Source organism: Diabrotica undecimpunctata, chromosome 3 (assembly GCF_040954645.1).
Source record: "Diabrotica undecimpunctata isolate CICGRU chromosome 3, icDiaUnde3, whole genome shotgun sequence".
Classification (NCBI taxonomy): Eukaryota; Metazoa; Arthropoda; class Insecta; order Coleoptera; family Chrysomelidae; genus Diabrotica; species Diabrotica undecimpunctata.
In genome coordinates, this window is record NC_092805.1 from 131932151 (window position 1) to 131960032 (window position 27882).

Below are 27882 nucleotides of genomic sequence, written 5' to 3' on the forward strand. Positions count from 1 at the left end.
GCCTTAGAAGGAATATTTGATCGGTCGTTGATCTTTCTTTACGGAACCCACACTGATATTTACCTATTATGTCTTCACAATATCCCGATAGTCGGTCGTAAAGAATATATGCCAATATTTTGTATGTTACGTTTAGGAGGGCTATTCCTCTGTAGTTGACAGATATTTTTTGATCTCCTTTGTTGTGTATAGGTACAATTATACCTACATTCCAGTCTTCTGGCAACTTTATTTGCTTCCAGATCAGTTCTACCAGTCTACATATACAGTATGTCAGGTTTTTTTTGCCATGCTTTAAAAGTTCTGAAGGAATGCCATCTGCCCCAGGAGCTTTGTTTTCTTTCAATTTTTGTATAGCTTGGACGACTTCTACCTCTGTTGGGATGTTATCTTTCTCTCTTTCGTCGTCAATGTCCTCGAGTTGGATCTCTGATTCGTCGAGCCCTGTCTCATCTCTTATATTTAGCCTTTCCTCGAAGTTTTCTGCCCATCCTTCTAGTATCTGGTCCTGATCATCAATGATCTCCCCTGTCCTTTTTCTAACGATTGATAATCTAGGTTTGAATTCTTTCCTGTTCTGGTTAATCCTCTTGTAGAACTTTCGCGTTTCTGCTTGTGACTTATAGTTCTCTAGTTCTTTTAGTTGGCTCTCTATGTCTATATGCTCTTTCTTCTTTTTTTTAAGTATTCGTTTTTCTTCTCGTCTCAGCTGCCTATACTCTTCCTTTGTTTGTCTCATTCTTCGCCCTTGGAGTCTTCTATATGCCTGATTTTTTCTTTGCATTGCTTGTGCGCATTCCTCATCGTATCAGTCTGACCTTAATTTTTTATGTTTTTGCTTTCCGATAGCTTCAGTTGCCACTTCTTCCAATATGGCTCTACATTGCCTCCAATAGTTGTTAATATCTTCAACTATAACATTCCTGCAGTCTTCCAGCTTGCTTTCGAGACTTTCCTCGAATCTCTTAACTATCTCAGGGTTCTTCAACGCTTCTACTTTAAACCTTTCCTCTTTAACTCCTTTTTCTTTCTCTGCATTGGAGATTTTAGCTCTTAGTTTAGCTTGTAGTAGGTAATGGTCCGTGTCTATGTTCGCCCCGCGTCTTGCACGTTCGTCTATCACGTCGCTGAAGTATCTTGCGTCAACCACTACATGGTCGATTTGGTTTACTGTATTCCCATCTGGAGTTCTCCATGTTCCCTTATGTATATCTTTGTGCCTGAAGCATGTGCTGGCAATCACCATGTTCATTGAGGAGGCTAAGTGTATTAGTCGAGTTCCGTTGTTGTTTGACTCTTAATGTAAACTGTGAATTCCAATGGTTGGCATGTATTCCCTCTCCTTACCTATCTTTGCATTAAAATCTCCTATTAAGACCTTTACATCATTTCTAGGATAATGTTGTATGATATTTTCCAGTTGTTCATAAAATTGTTCTCTTTCTTCATCCGGCTTCTCCTCAGTTGGTGCATGGGCATTTGAATATTCTGATTCTTAGTGTGCATAATCTTTCGTTGAGAGGTTGGAAGTCTATTATAGGTGCTTTACTCTTTTTGCTAATTTCTTATATAAGTAATAATTTTTTTGATAAGGATTTCCGGATTGGTAATCGAAACGTCAAAACAAATGAGAAATGTAATTTTTATTATAATCAATTGTAGTTTATTAGTCCCATAATGCCATATGAATAGGAATGTTTTTTGGTTTTGCATCCAATTTTTAGCAGCCGTATAATGAATTAAAAGTTTTATATTACCTATAAATGAAAACTCCCGTTAATTTTTTAAACATATAAATTTCGGAATTAATAATACTGTCTAGATAAAAATAAAAATTAAGTTAGATTGATAAGATAAGAACAAATGTCGAATACCTATGTCGACCATTGAACCAACAGCAATAAAAATATATTTTTATATAGCAACCTTATCTAATTACGATTAAAATCATAGGATCTTATTGAAATGCAGACTAAAAAGTTAGTAAATATACTAATTTCAAAATAAAATGTTACGTTACCACGTTCATCTGCATCTGAATAAGATTAAAATCTTAAAATCTCAATGAAATAATAGTCAATACATATTTTTTTTAATAAGGAAAATTTTAAAACTATAGGCAACGTTGCAGGATCGTATGATGCCGGTCTGATTCAAATGTGACTACTGCACCACGTTTGAGATATAGGTAGTGACTATAGAAACAACGGAAAAAATTATGGGATAATTATTTCGACAAATTATTATTTTTGGGTATATACCAATTACGATTTGGGTTTTGTAGTTTGTACTTTATTAAAAAACAATTTTCAGGAGATTTAACTTTTTACCGGTATTATTTTGAAATTGTATGCATAAACACAATTATGTAACAATGATCTCCGTGTACTTATTTATGTCATAAACTCGGTCAAATTTTCTGAGGTTTCTTTTAAGAACCCCAAAAACACGGTCACAGGGAAGAAATGAATGACCTCGATGTGGGAAAAACTGTTGAATTTTTTGAAATTTGTCTGTATCGGTTAAAGCCAAACACATTCTTGTAACGCAGTGGTTTTTGTTTTGACCTGAGCAGTTGTCAAAAACAGGCGTAATTCTTTTACATTTTTTCCAGTATATTTTTCAATATAATCTAATAGAAAGCTGCAGACTTCATTCGGGCTTGTTTGTGCTTCTGCTTCGTGGTAAATATAAAGAACGGATTTTCGTGACTTAATATTGGTGATGCAAAAAACATTAACGGTAAGCTGCGACAGATAAAATAGGTCTTGCACAGGAATTGCAGAAAGTTGAAGGTTATGCATAAAATCGAATGTGATTGCTTCTACATCATCTCCTTAAATTTTTAATTTAAGCTCCTCACAGACATTGGGTGTGTCAATTTGTGGCCTACCAAAATATAGGTTAAAATTTTCATGAAAAAATTTATTGTAGTAACTGTATTTTACTGTACTCTTAGGGTACTTTTGAATACATAATTCGTACATTATTTTTATATTGTTTCGCATCCAAGTACTTAAATTCCTTACCAGAGTAATGAGACTCTTTGACTGGAAATGCAGTTATGTGGCTACAGATAAGTTTCCTAGTTCCAGCATCAATAATGTTCCCTTTTATATTGTTCCCCTTTTATCTGTAGGTATCACACCGCATACCACAAGTCTTTTAATTCTCTTTAGCCTTTCTCTTCCAATGGCGTGAATACTTATAAAAGCACTTTCGCATATCTTTTTTTAGTCTGATCATTAACAAAGAGCTTGTAACTTCTTGTCCTATCTTACCTCCTTCATTACGTTTTCTTCTTCTAGACACCTCCATTACTTCCATTAATCCTTGTAGATATATATCCTGTTCGTTTTTTGTTGTCATACCGTAAAAATTACCAAAAAATGTTCCTTTGATCTTCGCTCACTTTTTCAAAAAATTTGAGTAGACACATAAAAAAAACAAATAAACCCAGGTTTAAAGACGTCTACTACAATGCTACCGGCTGTTAGGATAAATAAAAAATTAAGAACTTACCTTGGCCACTATAATGTGATTATTAAATTACAACACATACAAAAAAAAACGGGTGTGGCATTACATATTGTAATGCTATAGGTAAGAGAGAGCAGAAAGAGAAACAAAATTAGGTATATGTATAGGTATATGGTGCATCGTTTGCTGTATATAAACAACATTTGACCTGTAATAGGAGTATAGTAAATGAAGGATTGAATCCATATTTTGATGAAAATGTATATTTTTATTTTCATATATGTATGAAAGGAGTTGAATGCAAAAATTTTTTTTACACATACTCTGCAGTTCATTGTTTATTTTGTTATAAATATAAAAATACAATACAATACACTGTAACATAATTCAATATAATAATACAATACAAATTAAAATGCAATATTCATAAGTACTTAAAAATGAGAATATATATAACTTACTTACGCATATGTTTAATTTACCATGATAATATTATTAATAAAATAAAAATATTGTTTCGTGATACAACTGCCAATTTGTCTGACATTGACAGATACAAAATTTAATTGTTGTTTGTTGTATATATAAGTACACATTTGAACTTTCTTGAGATATTTACAAGTTTTAATTTATAATTTAACATGCCTAACGAGGCTCAAGACAAATCTGAACAAAATGAAAAAATAATAATATTAATAAATATTAAATATATTTACAAAAGGAACATTTTTATTCTCGAGGGAGAAAGAGAGAGAAAATATATCTTCTGTCTCTCTCTTACCTATATCTTACATATGTAATGATTTTGCCGATTCACTCCCGTACAAATTTCCAACGTCGAACGCGCGTATAAAAGTATAACTTTAAAAATTAAAAGCATACCCCACCCAACTACTGGTTACTTTATGTGGTACATTAAGAAAATTTCAGCTTTTGTTAATTTTCTTTAGCAGAAAAACAAAGAGAATAAAAAGCACCTACAGTGAATTATGCGTATGTCACCATAACACTTTGATTGTAGTCTATATCGACGATTTAAAGACGAATAACAGGATGATCTGCCTCCAATGGTTCTGGACTCAACCTGCCATACGAAACCATTGAACTGAGTGACACTGAGACATGAGATAATCCAGAAATTAAGAAAACAATAATATGGTTCCCTCAAAAATAAAAACACAAACACTTCTAAATCCACTCCTTTTACTTTTTATCCAAACTGTTCGCCCTCTCAGAACCAAAAATCTTTAAAATCGTGGTGACTTTCCGACTCCTAAACGAAAAGTAAAATTTTTCTCGGTACGATGTGAATTCCCTTAAACTTGGATATTTTGGTGGGGAACCTTGTCTTTATCTGAAACGTAATAGTGCACGACACACGACACTGTATCTTTCTTTTCGCCTTTTCTGGTTGTTTAATTCACATATTATTTTAAAATTCATGTAGGATAAATAAAGCGCGAAATAAAAAAATAGCGATTTGATCTCTCGCTCAGAGGCATCTGACAGTATACATAAACATTAATATTATGCTTATTCTCGTTTGAAAACCTAAAACGCAATTCCCAAAATGTTAAATACACCCGTTATGAAATTTTAATGATATACAAAGTGGAAAAGGAAATGCTACAATATTTTGGAGTAAATAATATGTATGGATTTACAAAAGATCTTTCAGATGGCAGTGAGGAAAGGTCTATAATGTCATCATCATCATTCTGGGTTTACAACCCTGCGTGGGTCGTAGCCTCCTCAAGAATTTCTCTCCAGTTGTCCCTATCCATTGCCTTCCTCCGCCAAGCACGTATTCCCATATTTGTCATGTCTTCATCGATGTTATCAAGAAACGATGCTATAATGGCAAACGTTCCCTGTGAAATGTAAAATATATATTTTTAAAATACAAAGGTCGTTAGGGATATTATTAAATAAAACTAATTACCTTTACAACACATTTATTTCCAAATTTTTACTGAGTACGGTAATTCACTTGTACAAAATAAAAGACTGTTTAAAAATCCTATCTACGCTACATTTCCAATTTCAAACTATTATATCTAACCATAGATTTACACATCTTTGAATGTTATTTCTACGCACTTCTATTTAAAATTAAATTAAACCCCCTATAGTTTTTTATTCTCAAAGCTTACTAAAATTAATCTTGAATTGTTAACTTCTTTTGAATTACTGAAGGACACTCAAAACAATATTTCCCTCTGGCGCTGCATACCAGATACCTGCCTGTGTCTTCAAGGTACTTTTATATAATTATATCCCAGATTATTAGGACATTAAACGAGTGCAGAAAACTGATTTTTGGAAATGTCGCGGGCTTCTTTCTGGAGTCATCGGTTGACGGCTTAAAAGCAAGAATAAATGACGGATAAGAATATAGGATATTCATAAAGGAAAAAAATTAACTAAATTTAGTACGATTAAATACAATATTTTTAGTTTCAATTTTATGCAGTAATTGTATAAAGTAGTAATACATGAACTCACATTTTAGCAAACCTAAAACCAATAGATATTTTGAGACAATTCTAGATTGCAAATCTTTTTAAATTTTACACTTGTAAACGATTCTCCAAATTCAAACTTACTGTCAACTTTACTGTCTAAAACAATCAGTCTCTCGAAAATGATTGTTTTAGATAGTGCTATTTTTTGTCTCACTGGGTAAAATGTCACTAATCTGGACATGCTCATGTATGTTAACCTGACTTCTTGGATTATTATAATCTCTTTACAGCAAAGTGAGCTTCGCTGCTAATATACATTTTCTTGCTGTGCTGGAAAATTGTATAAAGTGAAAATCCCCCAAGCCAGTTTACTGACGAGACGAATGTGTATAATTATTTATCACTTGTATTATTCTCCATAACATTCTAAGGGGTTGGGATTGATCAGCTATGTTGGCTATGTAGCATTTTTGTACCGCTAAAAATAATTTTCTTCGGTTATCCCGTATCTAATTATGATACATATTATAATTTGTAGTGTGACTTAAAAAATATTCTTAAGTAGTAGTTTTCTTGGACTCAAATGTATTTATGTTAGATAAACAGTTCATAGGGTTTAAAGAATTTCGTCAAGTAGACACCAAACGATTAAATCTGTTTTCTATTCAAGAAAAAAATTAAACGACGTAATATACTAAGGAGGGAACGTGTTCATATTTTTATATGTAGCTGATCAACGACGGAACTGACGTCACATTATCGGCTACAATGTTCGATGTGTATTTGACAGGTGATTAATTTGAATATAGTTATGCCCGATATTTTAATGTTAAACAGGTAACATTATATGTTTTTATGTTATAAAAATAAATTTTTTTTTAATTTTACAAAGTTACACGTCAGTATATCTTTTATTAAAATGTAAATAACAACGAAAATAAATAATTATTGTACATATATGTGTACCAAAAGATTTTTTTTTTCGTAAACCACCGACATTTCGGAAATAATAGTCGGCCATTGTTATCGGCTACTTTGGACGCAAATATTTATTCATGTTTCATCCTTAGTATATTACATCGTTGAAAAAATATATTCTTGATTCTTCTTCTTGCGATAAAACGAGGTTCTATCATTTGTCATCTGCCTTCTTATAACGTTGATGTCTAGCTGTCATACCAACGTTTTGGGGCCTACTAACTGGAAGTCTTGATTCTGTTCTTGTGTTTTGGTTTACTCTCCAATTCGATCGGGATCCATCAGTTCTACGTGGTCTCTGCAACAGCTGTGCCTTGCTCTTACCCACACCTGACAAGTCCTGTACCCTCAATTCTCTAAGAGTACCCTCGTAACGTATCAGGTCTTGTAAATTCGCGTCTTACTTTATGTGGTCATCCATTTTAGGTCCCTGATATTCTTGCGGCTTTTTTAATCTGATTGTCCAGTGCATTCGTTACACTTCTGCTGCTAGATGTCTATACCCCTAAATATTTGGAATTCATCACTAGGGCTTCCTTGGCACTGTTCTTTATGGTATTCTTTACTTCTACATTATCTATTGCTGTTATAGGATTTTGAGTAATATTTTCGCTTTGTCTATTAGGATAAATGTTTCTGATGCTTTCATTCTTGAGTGATTCTATATTAAATTTAGTGACATAATTTGCCGCTGTTTTTTCATCTTGTCCTTGATTCTAATTGGGTTTATTTTCGATACTACTAAAATTTTAACACACGATTTAATGTATCCAGCAAAATTGTTGCCGGGAATATGCTAAGAAAGGAATTCATGATATCGTTTTTTTTTTAATGCAAAACCGATAATTTTAGAGTTGTTCTCGAGAGGAGCAATACTATTTGAGGTAAGTCACCTATGGGCCATTAGCAGGCTCCATTACGTCCTATAATGCAAATACATTTGTTTACGCCGGAGTAATGCAGTTTATTTATTGGCATTCACCAATGGAAATTTCATCGTGAAAGCTGTGTTAGATCCACCTAAAAAAAATGGTACGATAAATGTCAATCTAGGTCTAGGTCCGATTCCTGGTTGTTTTCTGGGAATCACCAGAAGTAGTTGTAGTAACCGTAAGTTGATTCAATGTGTTCCATCTACAGAACCTGCTATCAAAAAAAATCTAAAAAAACTAGAAATCTTCAGATTATATGTAACTAGATTACCAGTACGTGCATAATAAAATATAGTTTACATAAGTTTCGTTAACACATTTCTTTGTGATTGATTAAACCGAACTTGCGTAATTATAATTTTGTTAAAATTTTTGTTTGAAAAATTTTCATTTCTAAATCCAAGTTGAACTTGGGTAAGCAACATTTACAGGTGACAAGATCGATCAAAACATCGAGTGCATCGTCTTAATTTTAAAAGTACGTGCGATTTCTTTTATGTGTAATTAGCTTCACCGTCCGATGGCGCCACTATCGCAAGAGAAATTTATTATCGTGCAGTACATTCTCGCAGACGGCTAGTGTCAAAATTTCAGCCGAATCGGACTCGTAGTTATGTTTTGACCGCGTGTGAAAAGGGGGCGCGTCTGCGGATTTTATAAAAATGGAAAAGAGCAACGGATAAAATTATTAGATTCTTGTTTTTGGAAGGAATTAGCGTAGCTAAATCAAAGAGCGCTTGGATGTCGTGTACGGTGACTCTTCTCCTTCGATGATGACCGTCAAAAATTGATTTAATGAGCTTCAACGTGATCGCACGTCCGTCTTTGATAAACCACGTCCAGGTGCCCCAAAAACGTCTACCACGGAGGATAAGGTGACAAAAATCCACGTTATTATATTGGCAGTCCCAGGTGCGCGAGATAACGGATACAGTAGGCATCTCAAAACAACAAGCGAAACTTTGAGACCACTTCAGAGCAGTGCTTGTCGCTGTTTAAGCGCAATCTGAAGGGGTTTAGCAAGGTGTGATCTACATCGACTTCAAAACGGTCACAGGACTCTACTATGTCGAATTGCAGAAAAAATGGCCCCATTTGACGAAGAGAAAAGTGCTCTTTCACGATAACGACGCACCGGCTCACACCTCCGCCGCCGCCATGGCCAAATTGGGCTGCCCCATCCACCGTATTCTCCAGATTTGGCTTACTTTGCACAACTCGAGAAAACGTATTTTTTAGACGGGTTAAAGAAGTTTGAGCATTGCTGGGTCAAATGTATCGATCTAATTAAGAGTTTAAATTTTTATTTTTCAATAAATTCCTCGGAAAAGTACATATTTGACTGATATAGAACTTTAAAAATCATGTAGGCGAAAAGAAAGTATTTTAAGATTTTTATACCTATCCCAGGCATGTTAAGTTATAGTCCAGACAACAACTTTCTTCTGGACTAGGACTAATTATCCATTTTTTACATTCTCTTTAATTTTGTTACCAGATTTTCTAATTTATGTTAAGAACGATGACTTCAAACTTTTTTCCGTTTTCTTGATTTTTTTACATTTAAATTTTCACATTCTGTTGGAACCCTCATTCCTGATTTTTTTTATGCACGACCAATCTTTACTCACGTCCAATCGCGCAGCACAAACTGAGTGCCATTCGCATGTGGTACCCCCATGCCAATTATTTGTTCCAGCTTTTCACACCTAGAGAAAAAGTAGTAGCTACAACTCGTTCGAATAAATCTATTTGAACATGCAAAAATATTAAAAATATTTTTTTATTTGACATAGACAACCAACAGCGTAAATATGTATACGAGTCCCTTATCATCTCAGCTTGTCCAACTACTAAAATCATAGTTTTTTGGTCACTATAAAAAATTATATGTACTGCATGCTTTTGTTGGTTCTCAAGTTAATTAACAAGGCATTTTTAATTCAATGCACTCAATAGAAGAAAAAAAAATTAATCGGTTACTTTTATAAACTTTTAAAAACGCAACAAATCCAATGTAATTTTGTTATGATTACGTTATTGTAAATTTCTGTCAGGCTGCATTTTATATATTTTGAAGTCTAGTATTTGTGCGATTTGAAAATAATTTTGGTATAGTGTAAGAACTATAGTTAGAAGATATAAAACTATAGATTCGATCGCCACAAAGCCTCGCAATGTGGAAAAATTAAAATTACTGACACCGATAGAAGAGCCTTCACAAGAATTATAAAAAAATCGGCGTGCAAATTATCTTGTGCCAACTGTTCTGTAAAATATTGGTGTTGGAAGACAAATTTCCAGATCTACATGTCACAGAGAGGCTAACAAGTTGGTATTTAATACATTTAAAATAAGTTATTTGACGTCACAACAAAAAATACATAGAGTAAAATGGGCAAAAAAACATAAAAACTGGACTTTTCAGCAATGGGATGCGATACAATGTGGCCAAGAGTCTAGAATTAAAGTGTGTGTAGAAGACAATCGAAGTTGGGTTATTCGAAGGAAATATGAGGCGTTTCAGCCTGACTCTCAGTGAACAGTGAAATTTCTTGCATGGATGATGATTTCCTGCATGGGGCAATATGTCATCTAAAGGTGTTTAAAATTTATTTTACCGATTTATGGAAGAACAATTGACATCAGGGCAAGATTTTGTCTTCCAACAGGACGGTACAGGATAAAATAACTTAAAAAAGAGTTTAAAATGGATGAAATACTACTACAGTATATCACTTTTGACATGGATTTCGGCCACAGCCTTCGTAAACATTCTGCCAGAACAATCCCTGAATCGAAGCACTGATTTCAAGAAATATGGAATTCCTTTACACCAGAATTTTGCCGAGTCAAAATTGCTAAAATATCGGTAGTCATCGGAAGCCCACATACAAAAAAAGTAACACCCCGCAAACCAGTAACATTGACCAAGAAACAGAGTGAATTTAAATATACTCGAAACGAGAAGCTCATATTGTGCTCTTCACATCAGTCAAATGATATGCTTCACTGATGTAGCAAGAAGTTTATCACAACCTTATAATACCTTGGCATTGTTGGTTTTATGTACGCTAGCAATAACTAAATCTTGGTCTCTCTCGCATAGGTTGGCCCCGACACCCAGATTTGAAACTTCTACATACACTTCTCTAACAGCGTCCACGTACTCCGAAGCTGTAACTAGTTCTGGTAAAGGAAACGAACATCAGTGATCACTACGTGGGCAGCAATGTGAAACAAAGACTGCGTTGATTGGACTGAACCGTAAATAGGAAGTAGTATTTTGGTTTGGCGTTTGTTTTGTATTATTTGTCAGATTTGTATTTATTTTCTTAATAAATCAGAGTACCGTTGGAGCGCTTTTTGATCCTTAGTCTATTCAATATTACAGGTAAATAGTCGTCATATTTGTATCCAGCATCCTATGTCTTTTCACTCTCTTTTTTATGATGTTCTTGAAGTTCGTCCTATTTTGTAGATACAATTTCATTTCCAAATCTTTTTGAAAAAAAAAAAATTGAATCCTAGTCATTTACATTAATACTCAATCTAACGTTTGAATTACCAGATCATATCACTATCTATTTTATCTAAGCTCGAGGAAAATAATATATTATCTTTGTAAGCTTACTTTATATTTCAAAGATACTTTCCAAATGAAAATAAAATTAGGTAAGTAAATATAAAAATAATGCAATTAGTTTTGATTACCAACCTAAACAAGTACAAATATTTAAAATAAAATAAGAAAAATGGCGACATTTTTACAAATATTACGATATATGTGTAATACGATAAATTATGGTTGAAGAAATTTAACACGTTTAGCTCCTCGTTTACTACGTTTTTACTATAGTCCATGTGTACCAATTTGGCCCACAGTATATTTTCAGATTTTGTGTTGTAAATTTGAAAGGTCTCTGGTGTATAAAAAACGGAAATCGGTCTTGGTTAAGTTAAACCTGCCTCCAATTTTTTTAGGTTAGGATCTTTGTTGACATTTGTATTTCACTGTGTTATGATCGTGTGGAACAATTTTATTTATTTTTAGCAGAAGAAAAGTATTGACAGCTTCGTAAAATGCACAAAAAGAATCATCATATGATGAACTTCGTCGAATATTAGAAGAAACTGATTTTAGTGATTTCACTATATCGAATTATGACTCTAATACAGTAAGAACCTATATTTTTTTATGATATTTAATTCAGAAAGCAGTAATTTTTATGCGCTCCTTGTATAACTTAATGACGCAAACTTTTTCTAGAACTTCTTTTCTATTGGTCGGAATTAAACATACGATTCAACTCTGACATAATTTCGATGGGCAAGGAACGCCGTTTGCGAAAAGGAGCGCGTCATTCTGTTTCTGACCACAGATCGAATCACACGTAGTGTTTTTCCCGAAGAAATCCGTCAGGTGATTCAGGAGTTGGAGCTCAACTTTCTTCATTCAACTTTCTATTTACTACATAGTCTGTCATAATCTAAATTCCAGTTCTCATTTTCACTTAATATTCTAATGCCTTTATTAGGACCCCATTATGTTCTAAGCCGTGAAACATAAAACTTCTATGCCAACTTCAGTCGACAAAGTATATATGTCAGTTGGTAACTCTGCTCTGCCATGTCACTTCGATTATGAAGAAAGGGAAATATCCTTTATCTATAAAAAGGCATGCTTGGATTGAAAATTCATTTATATTATTAATTATTTTCTTAAGGTAAGTTATATTTAATATTTAACCAATATCCAGTGTCTTTTTTATTTCAAATTTGACTTCTTTTTATACATACATAACCTCCATATATATACATACATGTCTCTTTTAACCTTATATGTACTCCATATATACTCCATGTGCAGTTAGTATCTTTAGTATAATTTAACTAATTTGTTTAATAATATTTATATTCATTTTATCCTTGCCAATTTTCTATTTTCTATTTAATATTGTAATTATTTTCAATCGTCATATGCCAAGGAAATATTTTAAAACATGCAGTCGCTAACTCAAGATTTATTATTTTAGTTTTTCGGCCTAAAAATGTTTTTTCTGTTCCCCTTGTTGAGTAGATCTTTCTAAAAATCTCATGGTGCACTATACAGAGAGATGACAACTGAAGCAGCTTAGCAGATAAGCAGAACTCAATAATTGCTTAGAACTACAACGGGATCGATCCTGACGTCTCCAGCAACCTTAAAGCTACTCATTCAGCTACAATCCATCCAGCCAATATCAGAAGCCATCAGCAAGTTGTCTTATCAACCACATGAAGTCATAAGTATCATTTTAAAATTCTTGTAAAGCTTTAGACAAGATTTGCTTTGATTTTAATTTAATATTAAAATTTCAATTTTATATTTAATATATGTATAATAGATATGATTAGTTAATATCTTTGCTTATTTGTCCCAGCCAAACTCATTTGTCAGATTTACTTCTAAGATAAGACGTTCTCACACCTGAGAGACTAAGCTAGACGAGGTCTAACAATTGGCCCCCAAACAAAGTAGTGAGTTTTATTGTTCCACATTGGCTCCTAACTTTCGGAGGTAGTTAGATTAATTAAAATCCTTTATAAAAGGTATATACTTAAAAACCCAAACGGGCTGTGTTAGACAAAACGTTTTCGGAATCCATCATCAGTGTCCTAGAAAATATGTAACCACTTAATTAAAAAGAACATGAAGTTTAAATTTTGACCAAGGTTAATGTAAAGTGTGGTTAATACTTACTAGGAGTACATGAATGTAGCCACTAAATATATGGGTAAAAACCCGTTAACAAATAATTAGTTACATTTGTTTGACATTATTTCCTATAAATTATTAGGATGTTAAAGTTACCGTTGGATTAGGTAACATGGCGACATATGAGTCCACGTTGAAGTTGCTAGTCCAACGTTATTTAAAATTGTTAGAGTAAAAAAAAATTAAATTAATATAACTTAAATTAATATATAAAATTTTATTCTATAAAAAAATTCTATTCACGCTAGAACACTTTCATATTTTAAATATTTTCATTCATATTCCACCAATATCAACAAAATTTCAAGAACTCAACTTCCCACATGTGTCTAGATTCTATTTTCCAGGTACCAAATGTTGAAGAAACATAAAGGGCCTTATATTAAAATCTCTATTTCACTAAAGTACATTGATGGTTGAAACATTTCATCTCATATACATAATTTTAAAACAACAACATTGATGGTTGATACTGTCATATTAATTTAATTATTTTTTTACTTTAACAATTTTAAATAACGTTGGCTTTTGTCTTAAGTAGACATATACAGTTATATTGACCCATAAAGTCCTCGTAGACACACCGTCTCAGGACTAGCAACTTCAACGTGGAGTCATATGTCGCCATGTTACCTAATCCAACGGTAACTTTAACATCCTAATAATTTATAAGAAATAATATCAAACAAATGTAACTAATTATTTGTTAACGGGTTTTTACCCATCATGTTCTTTTTAATTAAGTGGTTACATATTTTCTAGGACACCGATGATGGAATGATGGATTCCGAAAACGTTTTGTCTAACACAGCCCGTTTGGGTTTTTAAATATATACCTTTTACAAAGGATTTTAATTAATTTTTTAATATATGGTATACAGCCAACTACAGGAACGTAGATTCCTTGTGTAGTTAGATTGTTAACCATTGGCACCCATCGTTTTTTATGGGTCGTTTGATGGTTACAGATTGTTTGCTTACTTTATAGAAACGGGCGACGCAGTTAGCAAACCAAGAAAGAAGCAAATGTTGTATAACGAAGCAGGTCCTAATAGAGCCGATGGTATAATAATTGATAAGTAGTTTTTTTTGCAATTTTTTAGTTCATTTTGATTTGTTTATTAATTAGAAAATAACCAGACTGAAGTAAATGTCAAGATCTTCTTCTCATTGTGCCGTCTCCTTTCGAAGGTTGGCGATCCAAATGGCAATTGTAGTTCTGGAAACTGCTGCGCGAAAGATCTCTGCGGATGAGCGGTCGAACCATCTCCTCAGGTCTTTCAGCCACGAGTTCAATGTCGTTGAATGTCAAGATGGACGATTTTAATTTAGGAGCAGATGAAATAATGTGGAAAGAAATAGCTGACTCGGAAGAACTACATAAATTTTAAGTTACTGATATTCCAGAATTACAATTCTCAAATTAACGAAGAGCAACTACGTGATCATGGATCGATTGATTTTTACTTATTGTCGAAATATTGACATACTTTTTGCTAATTTAGTTTCCCCTCGCAGTTGCGATTACCTAAACACCCTCTACTATCGAACAGTAGACTTATTTTGAACAACGAACAATAGACAATGAATGTGGTTTCGCTGAAAATGCAAATGCAGGGGCATTTATGATGTCTAGACGTTGCGCGTCGCGATATAAAAAAGACAGACCCTCTTTGCAAAAAGTTACCTGTTAGTTAAAAAGAATTATACATTCTTTTGATTATCTCACCAAATAAATTGTCTCGTGTTTTGACTTATATAAATTGTAACATAGTATAGTAGTGATCGCTTGTTTTAATAAGTCACAATAAAGATTTGTTGGTTTATTATTTTACATCTGGTGTTTATTAATTTGGTAGCAGTTTTCCCAATAGAAGAAAAAATATTTCCCAAGTTTTCCGCACACTTAATATTTGCTGATAATACAATTCAAGATTTGTTAGTAACAGAAACAAACAAACATGCCCAACAGAAAGTAGTTAAGGGGATTCTAAATGAAACAATTATAAATCATTCGCTTTTGTCCAAACGGGAAGAGATGACTTGCTTCGTTTTTTAGCAGTTATAATGTGGAGGGGATTAAACAAGAAACCAAAATTAAAAGACTATTGTAGCAAAGATCCACTTCATAAAAATGCGATTTCTTAAAGTTGCCGTTTTAGCGGGAACCGATTCGAGGTCCTTTTATATTGCATTCACATTTCCGATAATGAAAATATTCAACTGAACAGACTATACAAAATCACACTTCTTTTATAACAGTGTTGAATAATACATTTTTTTCTTTTATTAGATAATTTTATAGATCCCTGCCGAAAGGGTATGACGCCTAATAAAACTCCTAAATATATATAAGAAATAAACGAATTCACAAAATTACGATAAGTTTTGTGAACAAGTATATCTTACATATCAATATTAGCAACAATACTCAACAACACAATGTAATTTTTTTCTCTAAAACGTTAAGATACTCGCGTATAATTACAATTAAATATGTCGCCAGGTTTCCTACTAACAAATAAATAAAAAATACCAAACTAAAAAGATCTACTTTTTCTACCAACCCGGCGTTGTATTCGCCAACCTCCGGATGCGTCGAGTATTCCTGTCTTGGTCTCTTATCTTTTTCTCCATTTCGGCATCTGTTAAAGTTTCCAAAAATGGCGCCCATTGATCTGACTCGCTGGGAGTTCTGAACGGAACTTCAACTGTAGGAAGCGGAGCTTCACTGAAAGCGTAAGTCCTCTGATGCCACGAGAGTTGACCACGGATAGAGTATGCTATGGCTGTTACAAATTCCCCTCCTAGACCCAGCTCGGAACATAATTTGAGAGCGAACTCTTCGGCGTTATTTTGTTTTTCACTCATATCCCATTCCACCTAAAAATAACAGATACAAATGCAATGTTTCCACAACACAAAAAGAAACTAGTTTATTCATTTTAGTGCACATTTTAACTACACTTACACTCCGCAGTTTTCTGAGAGATACAGAAAAAAGTATAAATATTATAGTAAGGTATAATTCTATACCTTAAAATAATTTTCAAATATGCAGAGTATTTCATAATAGTTAAGATGGCACTGTATGTGTAGGTTGTGCCAAGTTGGCTCCTGTATGTACGAGAGTTGTCTTCTTAGTTTTGGATATAGCCATAAAGACAAAAAATATAAGTACTTTATGGCTTTTCAAAATATATCCCACTAAGATCAATACACTTTTCCATACCTTCAAACCAATTGGTAAAACAGTTATTCCAGTCTTCAGTTGACACCTGCAAAATCATATTTTAAAGGCATCGATTGCTTCTTCTGGCGACTGGAATCGCTGCCCACGCATTGAATTCTTGATCTTTGGGAACTTGAAGAAGTTCCACTCTGAAGAAGTAACACTCATGGCACAGAATAAATAACAATCAGATTGTCCACTCTCAGATGCCGCCTTTGAAATGTGTCAGCACGCGATCGCCATATTTTAAACGGAAAAATAGACTCGGATTGAGAAATTTGTGACAAGCTACGACAGAACAATAATTTAAATTTTTAGAGATTAATAATTTAGTACATTTGAAATAATTTAATCTATTCTTCAACTAAAAGTACGAATAAAATAGTGCATAGTTTATAGTTGCCGTAAATAAATTAAACCGGGTTAATTTTTCAATGAACACCAGATAAAATGTCACTGAACAACACTGGTTCCGTTTAAAACATGGCTGATTCCGTCTGCGCGAACGAGATGCGCGTACTTATTTTTTCAAGCAGAGTGGGCATTCTGATTGTTTATTATTCTGTGGCTATACGGTGGATGGTTTAACAATTCGATGTTTTGAAGCTTCAAAAACTCTATTGTCTTTTGGGCAGTATGAGCACTTGCATTGTCCTGATGCAGGATGATACGCCGTTGTGTGTTGTTTTGTCGAAGTTTCGCGATAACTTCTGGTAAACAAACGGTTATATACCAATCAGAAGTAACCGTTCTTCGATCTTCTAAGGCAATTGTTACCACATGACCAGATTTTGATACAAAAGTTGCAACCATTTTCTTTGACATACTTCAAGAACGGATCACTTTCGTTGGTTTTTCCTCATCGTGAAACACTCACACAGCGGATTGGCATTTATTTTCCGGTTCGCATACATTCAAAAAAGATTTGAAGAGACTTTTTTTAGCTTGTGGAACAATTTTGAAGAACACCCATAAAATTGTACATCTGTTGTAGTAATATAATTACAAATATGTAATCAAATGACAAAAATTTGAACAAATACACACGAATAGTTCTTCACTATTATTCTACCGCCATATTGTACCATTTATTATTCGAAACAAATTTAAATTAGGATTACAACAAAAAATGTTTGATATTTTTTTGGTCAGTTGATCTTTTGAGCTTAACTAGAATAAAAATGAAATATTTACCTGATCAACTAATGAAGTATTTCCTACATGTATGTTCAGCTTGATAATTACTCTCTGGTCACAATTCTCTTCAATTATACTTGGCGGTTCTGATGGAAATGCTTCCAACTGCTGCCTGATTGCCTGAGCTATGGCAGGCACAAATGTCAATGGGTTTAAATCGAGATCATCACAAAGAACTTCTGCAAATTGTTCTGGAGAAATCAAACTCTCTAAAATCAACACCAAAATGTAGTTTTGTAATAGCATATTGAAAAAATAGAACTAATATGTTTCTGAAATTATTTTCATGTGGCATTCTTAAATTAATTACTATTTTCGAGAATAGAAACGATTTTCAAGATGAAAATTGAAATAAAGTTAAAGTAAATATTGCCACTTTTATACAGTAACTCATTGTTGGTAGTATCAATGAAAATAATTTTTTACTTAAAGATGATAATTACTATTTAAATGGGAATAAGCCACAATTAAAGGTTAAAGTACGTTTATTGACGTTTCAATTTCTGAAGATTTCCGAAGTGGAAATTGAAACGACAATAAACGTACTTTAAAATTTAATTGTGGCTTATTCCCATTTAAATAGTAATTACTTAAACATGCCACAAGAAAATAGCTTCGAACAATATTAAAGATGATATTCAATGAAATCGAAGTCTCCCACAGCCCAAGTCAGAATTGTCAACTTGCCTTCGGGGTTTAAACCGTGTCTATTTGAGTGACTAACGTCGGGGTTCAGTACAGTACTGAAGAACAAAAGTAAACTCAAACATAGATCAGGACAAAACAATATATATATATATATATATATATATATATATATATATATATATATATATATATATATATATATATATATATATATATATACATATAATCTGACATGACAAAACCGGAAAGAGAGATACAGTCAATATAATTAGGAAAATAGTAAAGGAAGAAAAATATAAGGGAAATACAACAAAAATAGGGTACATGAAGCTAAATATTAACGGAAAAGAATTGAAATGGGATAAAGAAAATGGTAAACTGACCGAAAGAACACAAACCACCGAGAGAGGACGCTCAAAAAACTAATACAAATTGCAGAGACGATACCTATAATTCTGATGACTAATACATCGGAGCCGACAATAGAAAAGGCTAACGAAAATAACAAAACAAGACGAACAGAAAAAAAAAGAAACGTAATAGGAACAAAAGAATGAAACCCATTAAAATCAGATCCTGGTATATCAAAACCATGCCAGCAATAGGTAAGATGCAAGAAATAGCCCTAGAAATGAAAAAATATGAACTAGAAATTTTAGCTCTGCAGGAAATACGATGGAAGAATCAAGGAAAAAAACTTTACTATGTACTATTCGGGAGAAGACAAACAGGGGGAAATGGCTCAGTCCTTATGGTGAATAGAAGATTAAGAGAAAAAGTAATCGATTAAAAGCAGTTAATGGAAGGATATCCTATATCAGAATAGAGAATAAACAAGTAAACATATCGATACTCAACTGCTATGCACTACAGAAGAAGCAACTCAAGAAGATAAAGTAGCATTTTATGATATCCTAGAAGAAACCTTTAATGCAAAGGATGGAAGGGGAGATATTGGAGGAAAAATATGCAACCTATCATCAGTACAAAACACAAACACAAAAGAGAACACAAGATAACGTTGATGATACCATGAAGAACGGATGGCAATCAAATAGACCATGTGTTAATTTCGAAAAACTGGTCACAAACAGTACAAGAAAATAATAAAAACAAAGACTAACAAGAAAAGAAAAAGAAAAAATGGAACAGATAAATTGAAAACAAAAGAAACAAAACAACGGTATACTGCAGAATTGGGACAGAAATTGAGAAGATACAACAATGACTATATGGAAAAAAAATAGAACGTAAAAAACAGCATAATAGAAACGGCAGAACAAATAACAGGATCCCAAGAAAACAAAAAATCGAAAGCATGGTTTGGTGAAGGATGTCATAAAAAAATCAAACTAAAAACCACGCGATAAATAAATGGCCAGTAAATGAAAGGCAGTAACTACTAGAACAATACCGAACAGAAAAGAAAGAACTCTATAGACGAAAGAAAGAGACATGGATCTCTGAACAAATGCAACAGTTATAAATAAATAATAAGGATAACAAACTGTTCTTATGCGATAGTCTCCAGGGCCTTCAAAAGTTGTTTCATTGCGTTAACACGACAGCATAGATTGCATAGAAAAATGGCCGATTACCCTGGACAGCGATGCAGATCAATGAAGCTATGTTAAATAGAGCAAATGCCGCTCGTGTTATTAAAAACTATTATTGTTTGGGAAAGTATGTACTATTTCTTTTCATATTTTTACTATTAATATTTCTGTTACGGTACTGTAATGTTATCTAAATTCAATACTATTCTAACGACTTTGGTAAAACATATTGTTTCCGGTTATTTCGTAAAATTGCTAAACTGGTTGTCTCATGTATTATGTTTGAAGTACGAAGAATTTGACTTCTTTTGTGTCGCCAATATAGAAACAAGTGTACGGTTCGTATTACCAGACTTCATCCCCAGACAGCGATCGAGACAGACCTAGTGCGTGATAGGTTCTCGCCATCGAGCGTCGGCCGACGCCCCGACGGTACCAACGAGATTTCCTTGGCTACGACATCAATATTTCAAAAGGTAAGTCTATATTCTTTGTACAGATAACAATAATGAGCAAGACCAGTTTCTTTCCTAATTTATTGACAGTTATATTTGCTATTTTTCGCTAATTGATTTACAAACAAATTATTTCATTTTTTCGTTATTATTTATCGAATATCATTTAACCAGCGACCTCATTAAGTTTTATACAAAACAATTATAATAAGAAAAATTTCATACTTAGGGCATGTTCTTCCAGGAGACCGGTATAGATTCCTTCAGCTTATCATGAAAGGAAATATGGCTGCAGTCGAAAGGAAAATGTCATGGTTCAAGAATATTAGCGATTGGATAGGAATGCGCAGTGCCGAACAACTATTTCGATTAGCTGAACACCGTTAGCAATTCGTCAATGTAATTGCCAACGTTAGGGGGGCCTAATATGGCACCGAAAGAAGATTTTGAAGAGCAAAATGGTGCCCAGAAGAGAGCAATTGGACTTTTGGAGTCCAATGTGTTAAAAAATAAAGATGGTTTTTTAAATTTCTGGTTTTACTCGAGTTAATAATTGTATTATTTTACGAACAACATTAGAGGGATACTTTTCATTATTATGAAACATATTTTCAGTTTTTTTGTTTTTTTTTTGTAAATCAACTTAAAAAACCAATAAAATAAAATGAACACTTTTTTATGTTAAATAATATTGGCCTACCATTTTTATTCCATGTAAAAGTATCTCTTAGTTTTTGTCCTTCAATTTCCATATCAAGTCTAATAGGAACAAGAACTTCTTGCTGACAAGAATTTTCGATGTTCACTTGTGGATCTGTGTCATCAAAACATAATGGGAACGTCCTCACCTAACAGATTAAAAATTAGTCACATGAATATATTTTTTAATAGGATAATTTAAATATTTGTTTTATTTATAAAGTCTTGCATCAAAAAATATGGTTAGAATAACATTACAATATACATTTTACATATTGAAATATTACATTTTTTAACTAAATTACATATTATCAAGGAATACGGGGGCTGATATTTTGTAATGGTAATTGTTTTTGAGGTTTATAGGTCTTGGTCTAGAATTATTTCACCCTAGCTCGTCATTTTCAACTGCAATAAACAGTATTAAAGGTTAAAATACTGAAAATTCTTGTTTTCCACACTTCCACAAAATTTATTACATTTTTTTTCACTACAGCTGTTTTGGTACCTTTCTCGGGTAATGTACTTTTCCTATGCGTCTGCACTTTATAGTTGTTAAATGAATAAGTTGAGGAAAGGAGAGCTGTTTGTCGTAGATTCTAACAAAGATAACTTAAAGCCTTTATTTAGAATTTTTTTTTCTATTATTGAAAGCCTTTTGTGTTCTGCTATATGTTTGTTAAAGGTTCTATCAGTTTGACTGATGTAAGTTTCTGGGCAAACCCCACATATAAGTTTGTATCTGTTACTGTGTAGATGTTTTTTTCTTTTGGCTCTTTCTGTTGTTAATATATATGCTTAGGTTATTGTTTGTTCTGAAATCTGGTGTAATTCCGTTGTTTTTTGTGCTATAAATTAATATTCTGCAGTTGTATAATTTATAATAGAATATACTACCCGTTTCTTTTCCACTGCCATTCTTCTCCACTGTTTATACCCCTATACTTACCTTCTTTTTTTATTAAATATTTGTCCATTTTTTTTCCCATGAGTTGGGTTGATTTTTCGGTCCAGCGGGTCAGTGCGCCCATACTTCGTCAAAGCTATAACCCAATTCGCTTTGATCCCTCCTTCAGGCATCGCTTGAGATCCACTTTTCCCTTTGGGCCATGCACCTCTTTGGCATGATTGATGTTACACCTTGAGGTTGGGGTGGCGGTATATTAGAATGATGCGTAGCCGCCTGCCGTGTGCGTATCCACTTGTTATCAGTGGATTCTTCCACTAGTTTTTGTGTTAGTGGAGGTTTTCTCCTCGGGTAAAGATTTGGGTATCAGGAAGTGTATGATGGGCAGGGGTGGGTGTCATATGATAGTTGGGAGTTTTTGCTATGACACAGGGACAGGTTAGGAACTTGGGTAATGGATAGCGGACAGCTGCTCCATTCAGTCGCCTTTTACAGCAAGCAGGAGAAGCCGTGAAGGTATTCTACTTGAGCGGACCGCCTTTACACTGGGACCATTAACGTATGGTCCCAGTGGGACCACTTTAAGAAACGTATAGCAAAACACAAAAGGGCTTTCAATAATAGAAAAACAGATTCTACATACGCACTTCACCTTCTAGACCAAAATCATTCTTTTAACGACCAATTAGAATCAAATTCTCCACATTCAAAATAAAGGCCTTAAGCTATCTTTATTAGAATCTATAAAAATTTAAAAATTACAAAATACAGATAATTCTGAATGACCAACTTGAGACAAACAGCTCTCCCCTCCTCAAAGTACTCAGTTAATGACTATAAAGTGTGAAACAGCTGCAGTGAAAATAAATTGCAATAAATTTTGTGGAGTGTAGAAAACAAGAGTTTTCATTGTTTTATCCTTAGATAAAGTTCAGTCAAATCCATAAATTATTATCAAAGTTGATGCAGCAGTTGCAGACAAAAAGTCAGGAGGAAGTTAGTCAAGACTACGGCCTATAAACTTGGAAGCCAATGTACAATTAGACATTATTAACAAATATTTAATATAAATAATATTTTACATTTGAAGTTGTTCCACTGTATCATTTACTCTCCATTCGGCTCGCGGAGATAAGAATAAGGCCGAGGCCAGAAAGCCCTGCCTGTCGTAAGAAGTGACTAATGGGTAGGAATCGAGAGGTGGAGAGCCGTCGCTTGAGGTGTCGGGTCTGTAGAAACGCACTGGAGGCGCTTAGGCGTCGCGGTCACCAGTCTACACTCCTAGTATCCGAGACGAGACTCTCGTGGGACCACTCTACTCTCATTCCAAGAGAACCAGGTGACGTTGAACGAGCTGAGCCCGTACGCACCTCTTTTGGCCTTACACCACCATTAGGAGCCCCGGTGTCTCGGCACGTACCCACCTGGAGATTTAAGAGTGGTAGAGGAGAGATCCTCGGCGCAAATTCCTCTGCCTGCACCATAGCCATGTATCATTTACTATTTTATTCTAGGTTCCTTATATTAACACTTTGTTTTTCATTGTTATTTTGAGTGTTTTCAAATCCTCTTTCATGCTATCCATACATCTTTTGCATGGCTTTCCTTTGAATTTTTCCCTATAATCATGTTGAATAGAAATTGTTCTATTTTTGATAGTTTTAAATCTTACTTCTCTTATACTGTCATGTAGATCATTTCTTTCTATCATTTATACCCCTAGGTTTATAAATTTTTGTGCCCTTTCCTATGTATAAACTTTCCTCCTTGTCTTATTTACATCTTAAAGTCTCTCTCATCTTCTTGCCAGATATTTTCCATTACCATATATTTTGAGATTTCTTAGTATATTCTTAGTTCATATTTCAATCTACTCCCACATAACTAAGATATCAAAAGGATTGAGTTTTGGTGAACTCTTTCTGTGTTACTGCCTCCTAGATGACCTGATAGGCTGGAATAACTCTTACAAATTTTATGATGCATCTGAATGTAGCAAGCAGTACCACATTTGCATGGTCTTATAGATATGTTATTTTAACACCAAATTACATATGATTTAATTGTCATATGACTAAATAATGTTCACTAACTAATACATAATATATTTAAGTAAATAGGAAATATCGCTAAGTAATATATGAATGGAACTGAAATATAAAAATATGAAGTAATTATTGAATGTATAATGAATAAGATTTGTGAAGAATAATTCAAAAGAAGAGTTTGATCCCAAGTTAATACAAAATTATCACTGAAAAATAAAATAACAGAATATAATACAAGATTGTAAAATTTTAACTTCAAAATAGCAAGATTAATACAAATAATTGATATAAGATAATGAACACCTATTAAAGACATTTATAGAATGTTTCTCTAGATTTCCAAGATTTGAATATTGACAAGTTTTACAAGCTAATTTAGTTGACTTTAAGGGGTTACATGAGTCTTGTATTTTCAGAAAATCAATTATTTTTTTATTCCATAAGAAAGTATAGTACATTAAGAGTGTTCACACAAAATTTGAGCTAAACTTGATTTTTCGAGAATGAATCGACTGATTTTGCTGAAACTTTGCACACTTTATCTTTATAGTATTGTTTTGTGATTGAAAGAAAGGATTTTCAATCGGTCGACTCGTTCTTAATTTATACGAAAAAGTGAGAATGTTGAAAATGAGAATTAAAAATGCTAAAAAAATATGAGACAAAAATTCAATCAAACTTATTTCAAAACTTAAAACTTCATTTCTTTTCAATTAATTCGTTCAATCACAAAACAATACTATAAAGATAAAATGAGCAAAGTTTCAGCAAAATTGGTCAATTCGTCCTCAAGAAATCGGGCACGGAAAAACAAGTTTTGAGAAAAACGTGTTTAAAGTTTTTAAACTGAGAGCGCACATAACGACCGCGCGATATTCAAATATCTGTAACTCCGGCAACATTGCTCGAATTTACGTCAAATTTGGTGTCAATGCTCTTCAAGTACTATACTTTCATATGGAATAAAAAAAAATAAATCAATTTTTGAAAATAAAAGACCTATGTACCCCTTAAGTTGAAAGTACTTTTATCCATATGATTTGTGCAGAAGACATCATTTCAACAACTAAAGATATCAATCATTCCATGGATATGATAGTCTGTTTTTCATTTTTGGTATCAGTATAGACATTTCAATGATTTACATGATTTTAAAATTAATGTTTCTTTACTTTAATTTCAGAAATTGAATCTACTCTACAAATTAACTTTTAGATCACTGCGTAATGATCTGTTGAACAGGACATACCTGCATCATTAAGTTATCTTAACTGACAAATTATATTACATTCAATTTGCTTATGCAACCCAGAAGTTCTGATAATTGGATTAACTATTTTCTACCTATCCTATTGTCTGTCTATTATCCATATAATTTGTTTTATTTGATGACAAATTGGTTTTTATTTATTTGTATGTTTTCTCTATTATATGAGTTATTATACTAGTGGCTACAACCAAACAAACTACTTATCACCATGTAACTGGCTTACTTTATTGCTCATTATATTGGTGCATTTATGTTTCTATTAGAGTAATAGATAGAAATCACAACTATTTGAAATGTATTTTAAAATTCAGTTAAGTTAAATATATTTTTTTTTAACGAAAGTTTCCAGCCTCTGTTTTAAGTTGTCAGTCCTGTATTTGTTAATAACTGTTTCCCAAATATTTCTCTTATAAATGATACAAAACATGTTAAACTTAACATATAGGATATTGTGGATACCAAAATCAACTAGGCCTGAACAAAATTAGAATTAAAACCATGGATAATAATAGGTGGTTAAAGCATAATATTGACTGTTACCTTCCTTATATACTGTATGCCCAAGAAATAGTAAAGTACCACATTGGGCTTGTACTGAAAAGGAGCAATATTATTAAATACCTTTTTTGCTGCTACTCTGTTCCTATTAATAGGAGTAGCTTGAGGAACTGCATCTAAATGACTGGAATTTGGCAAAGATGGGACCCATTGCAAATTTTTCTTTGATTTACTTTCTCTAGGCATTGGTGGTTCTGAAGTATGGACAGATACAGCTTTATATCTGAAAATACATCATTTTAGGCAATTAGATATTAGCACTGTTAGATTTAAATTACTTTTCGTCATTCCCTTCAATTATATCATCTACTTCAGCTGCTCTCAGAAGTGAAACACTACTAGCTAGAACATGTTGACTTAGACCAAGTTCAATTAACCTTTTCCGTTCTTCATTTGTAATTGATCTCCTGAACATTCCAGGATATTTCTTATAGAGAGAACCTCGAAAGAGGCGTAGATAGTTTCCCACCTGAATATTAAACATATGAAATTAGAATATATATATTTACCACACGAAAAAGTTAATAAAACATGAATTTTTTAACAAATGAATTTAAATAAAGTAATACTATCAGAGCCACAAGAAAAAATATCACTGCCTTTAAATGGAATAAAAGCTTAAAGAATTTAATTAATAAACATTACTTTAGGATATTTTTTGAATAAATTACTATTATATCTTTTAAACCTATTGGTAAATCAGTGGATATTATTTTATAAGACATTTGAAAAATTAAATACACCATTACAAGCATACATAAATTGTTTACTTACAACTACAAGCGAAAAAATGAACAATTTGAATATGCCTTAACTTAGTAGAATATGACACTTTTTAAACTACTGACATAAAATTGATTGAGATACAATATTGTTCTAGAATATAACACGTGCTTCGTAAAAACAAGACAAAAGACAAAAAGAACATTTAAAAAAGAGGAAAAGAAATGTAAACATCCATAAGAACTATAAAATATTGTAGATGTAATAAACACCACAAAATAAATGTAAAGAGATGATTGTCAGATATTTATATAATAATAAGTTATTATAGTTTAATTAAAATTAAAAAACGATCTACAGAATATTGATAAATTAAATAATTATAAAAATCTAGTAGGCTCAGCATTTAAGCAAATATTTAAGGTGTTAAGAAACATTTACAACTTACCTCGGATCCAACACAATAGTAGTCTCCATTTTCTTCGAGCTGAAAACTTATAGGTTTATCTCCGTAGGTTCTTAAAGCCATGATTTGTTAGAAAAATGTTTATTTTTTGTTAATTAAAATTGTTGAAGAAAATATAAACAAAACAACTACTCCATCAATTTACCAGCGAGTTTGTGTGTGATTTATTTTATGTCAGTTGTCAATTCTGTTGAAAATCTGTCTTTAATACTACTATGAAGTTAGAAATATAATTTTGAAGGATTACATATGCGTATCAAAAAAGGTTTTTAATGCATAATATACTATTTGGCTATAAATTTTTCAAAAAACAAATAGGTTTGTTCTTTTAGAACAGAATAATGCCATACAGTTGATTTAAAAATTAAAATTAAGTTGTCTAATTAATTTAATTTAACATTTTTACTTATCTATAGAAATTATAAGGGCAATTTCTTCTAATTAAATAATTCTACGAAAATTCACCTCAAATTAATAAATACTTTAGTTTTATAGGAGTTAACTACAACA

The 27882-nt window shown here is 32.6% G+C and overlaps 1 protein-coding gene across 4 annotated transcripts; it reads right to left on the reverse strand.

Annotated features, from left to right (window-relative positions):
- Positions 1-5418: 5418 nt before the first annotated feature.
- On the reverse strand, positions 5419-27553 carry Snr1 (SWI/SNF related, matrix associated, actin dependent regulator of chromatin, subfamily b, member 1). Of its 4 annotated transcripts, none has more exons than XM_072526934.1 (7): positions 27355-27553; positions 26462-26652; positions 26247-26406; positions 21402-21549; positions 18040-18251; positions 16168-16496; positions 5419-5842 (listed from the first exon to the last, which is right to left on the reverse strand). In XM_072526934.1, the coding sequence occupies exons 1-6, from the start codon at positions 27433-27435 to the stop codon at positions 16173-16175; spliced, it is 1116 nt and encodes a 371-aa protein (XP_072383035.1). In that variant the 5' UTR covers positions 27436-27553; the 3' UTR covers positions 5419-5842; positions 16168-16172. The 4 variants fall into 4 exon arrangements, with proteins under 4 accessions (XP_072383035.1, XP_072383033.1, XP_072383037.1 ...); XM_072526932.1 differs by having other exon boundaries at positions 16181-16496; positions 27355-27552; XM_072526936.1 differs by lacking the exon at positions 27355-27553 and adding an exon at positions 26958-27089 and having other exon boundaries at positions 16181-16496.
- Positions 27554-27882: the final 329 nt, after the last annotated feature.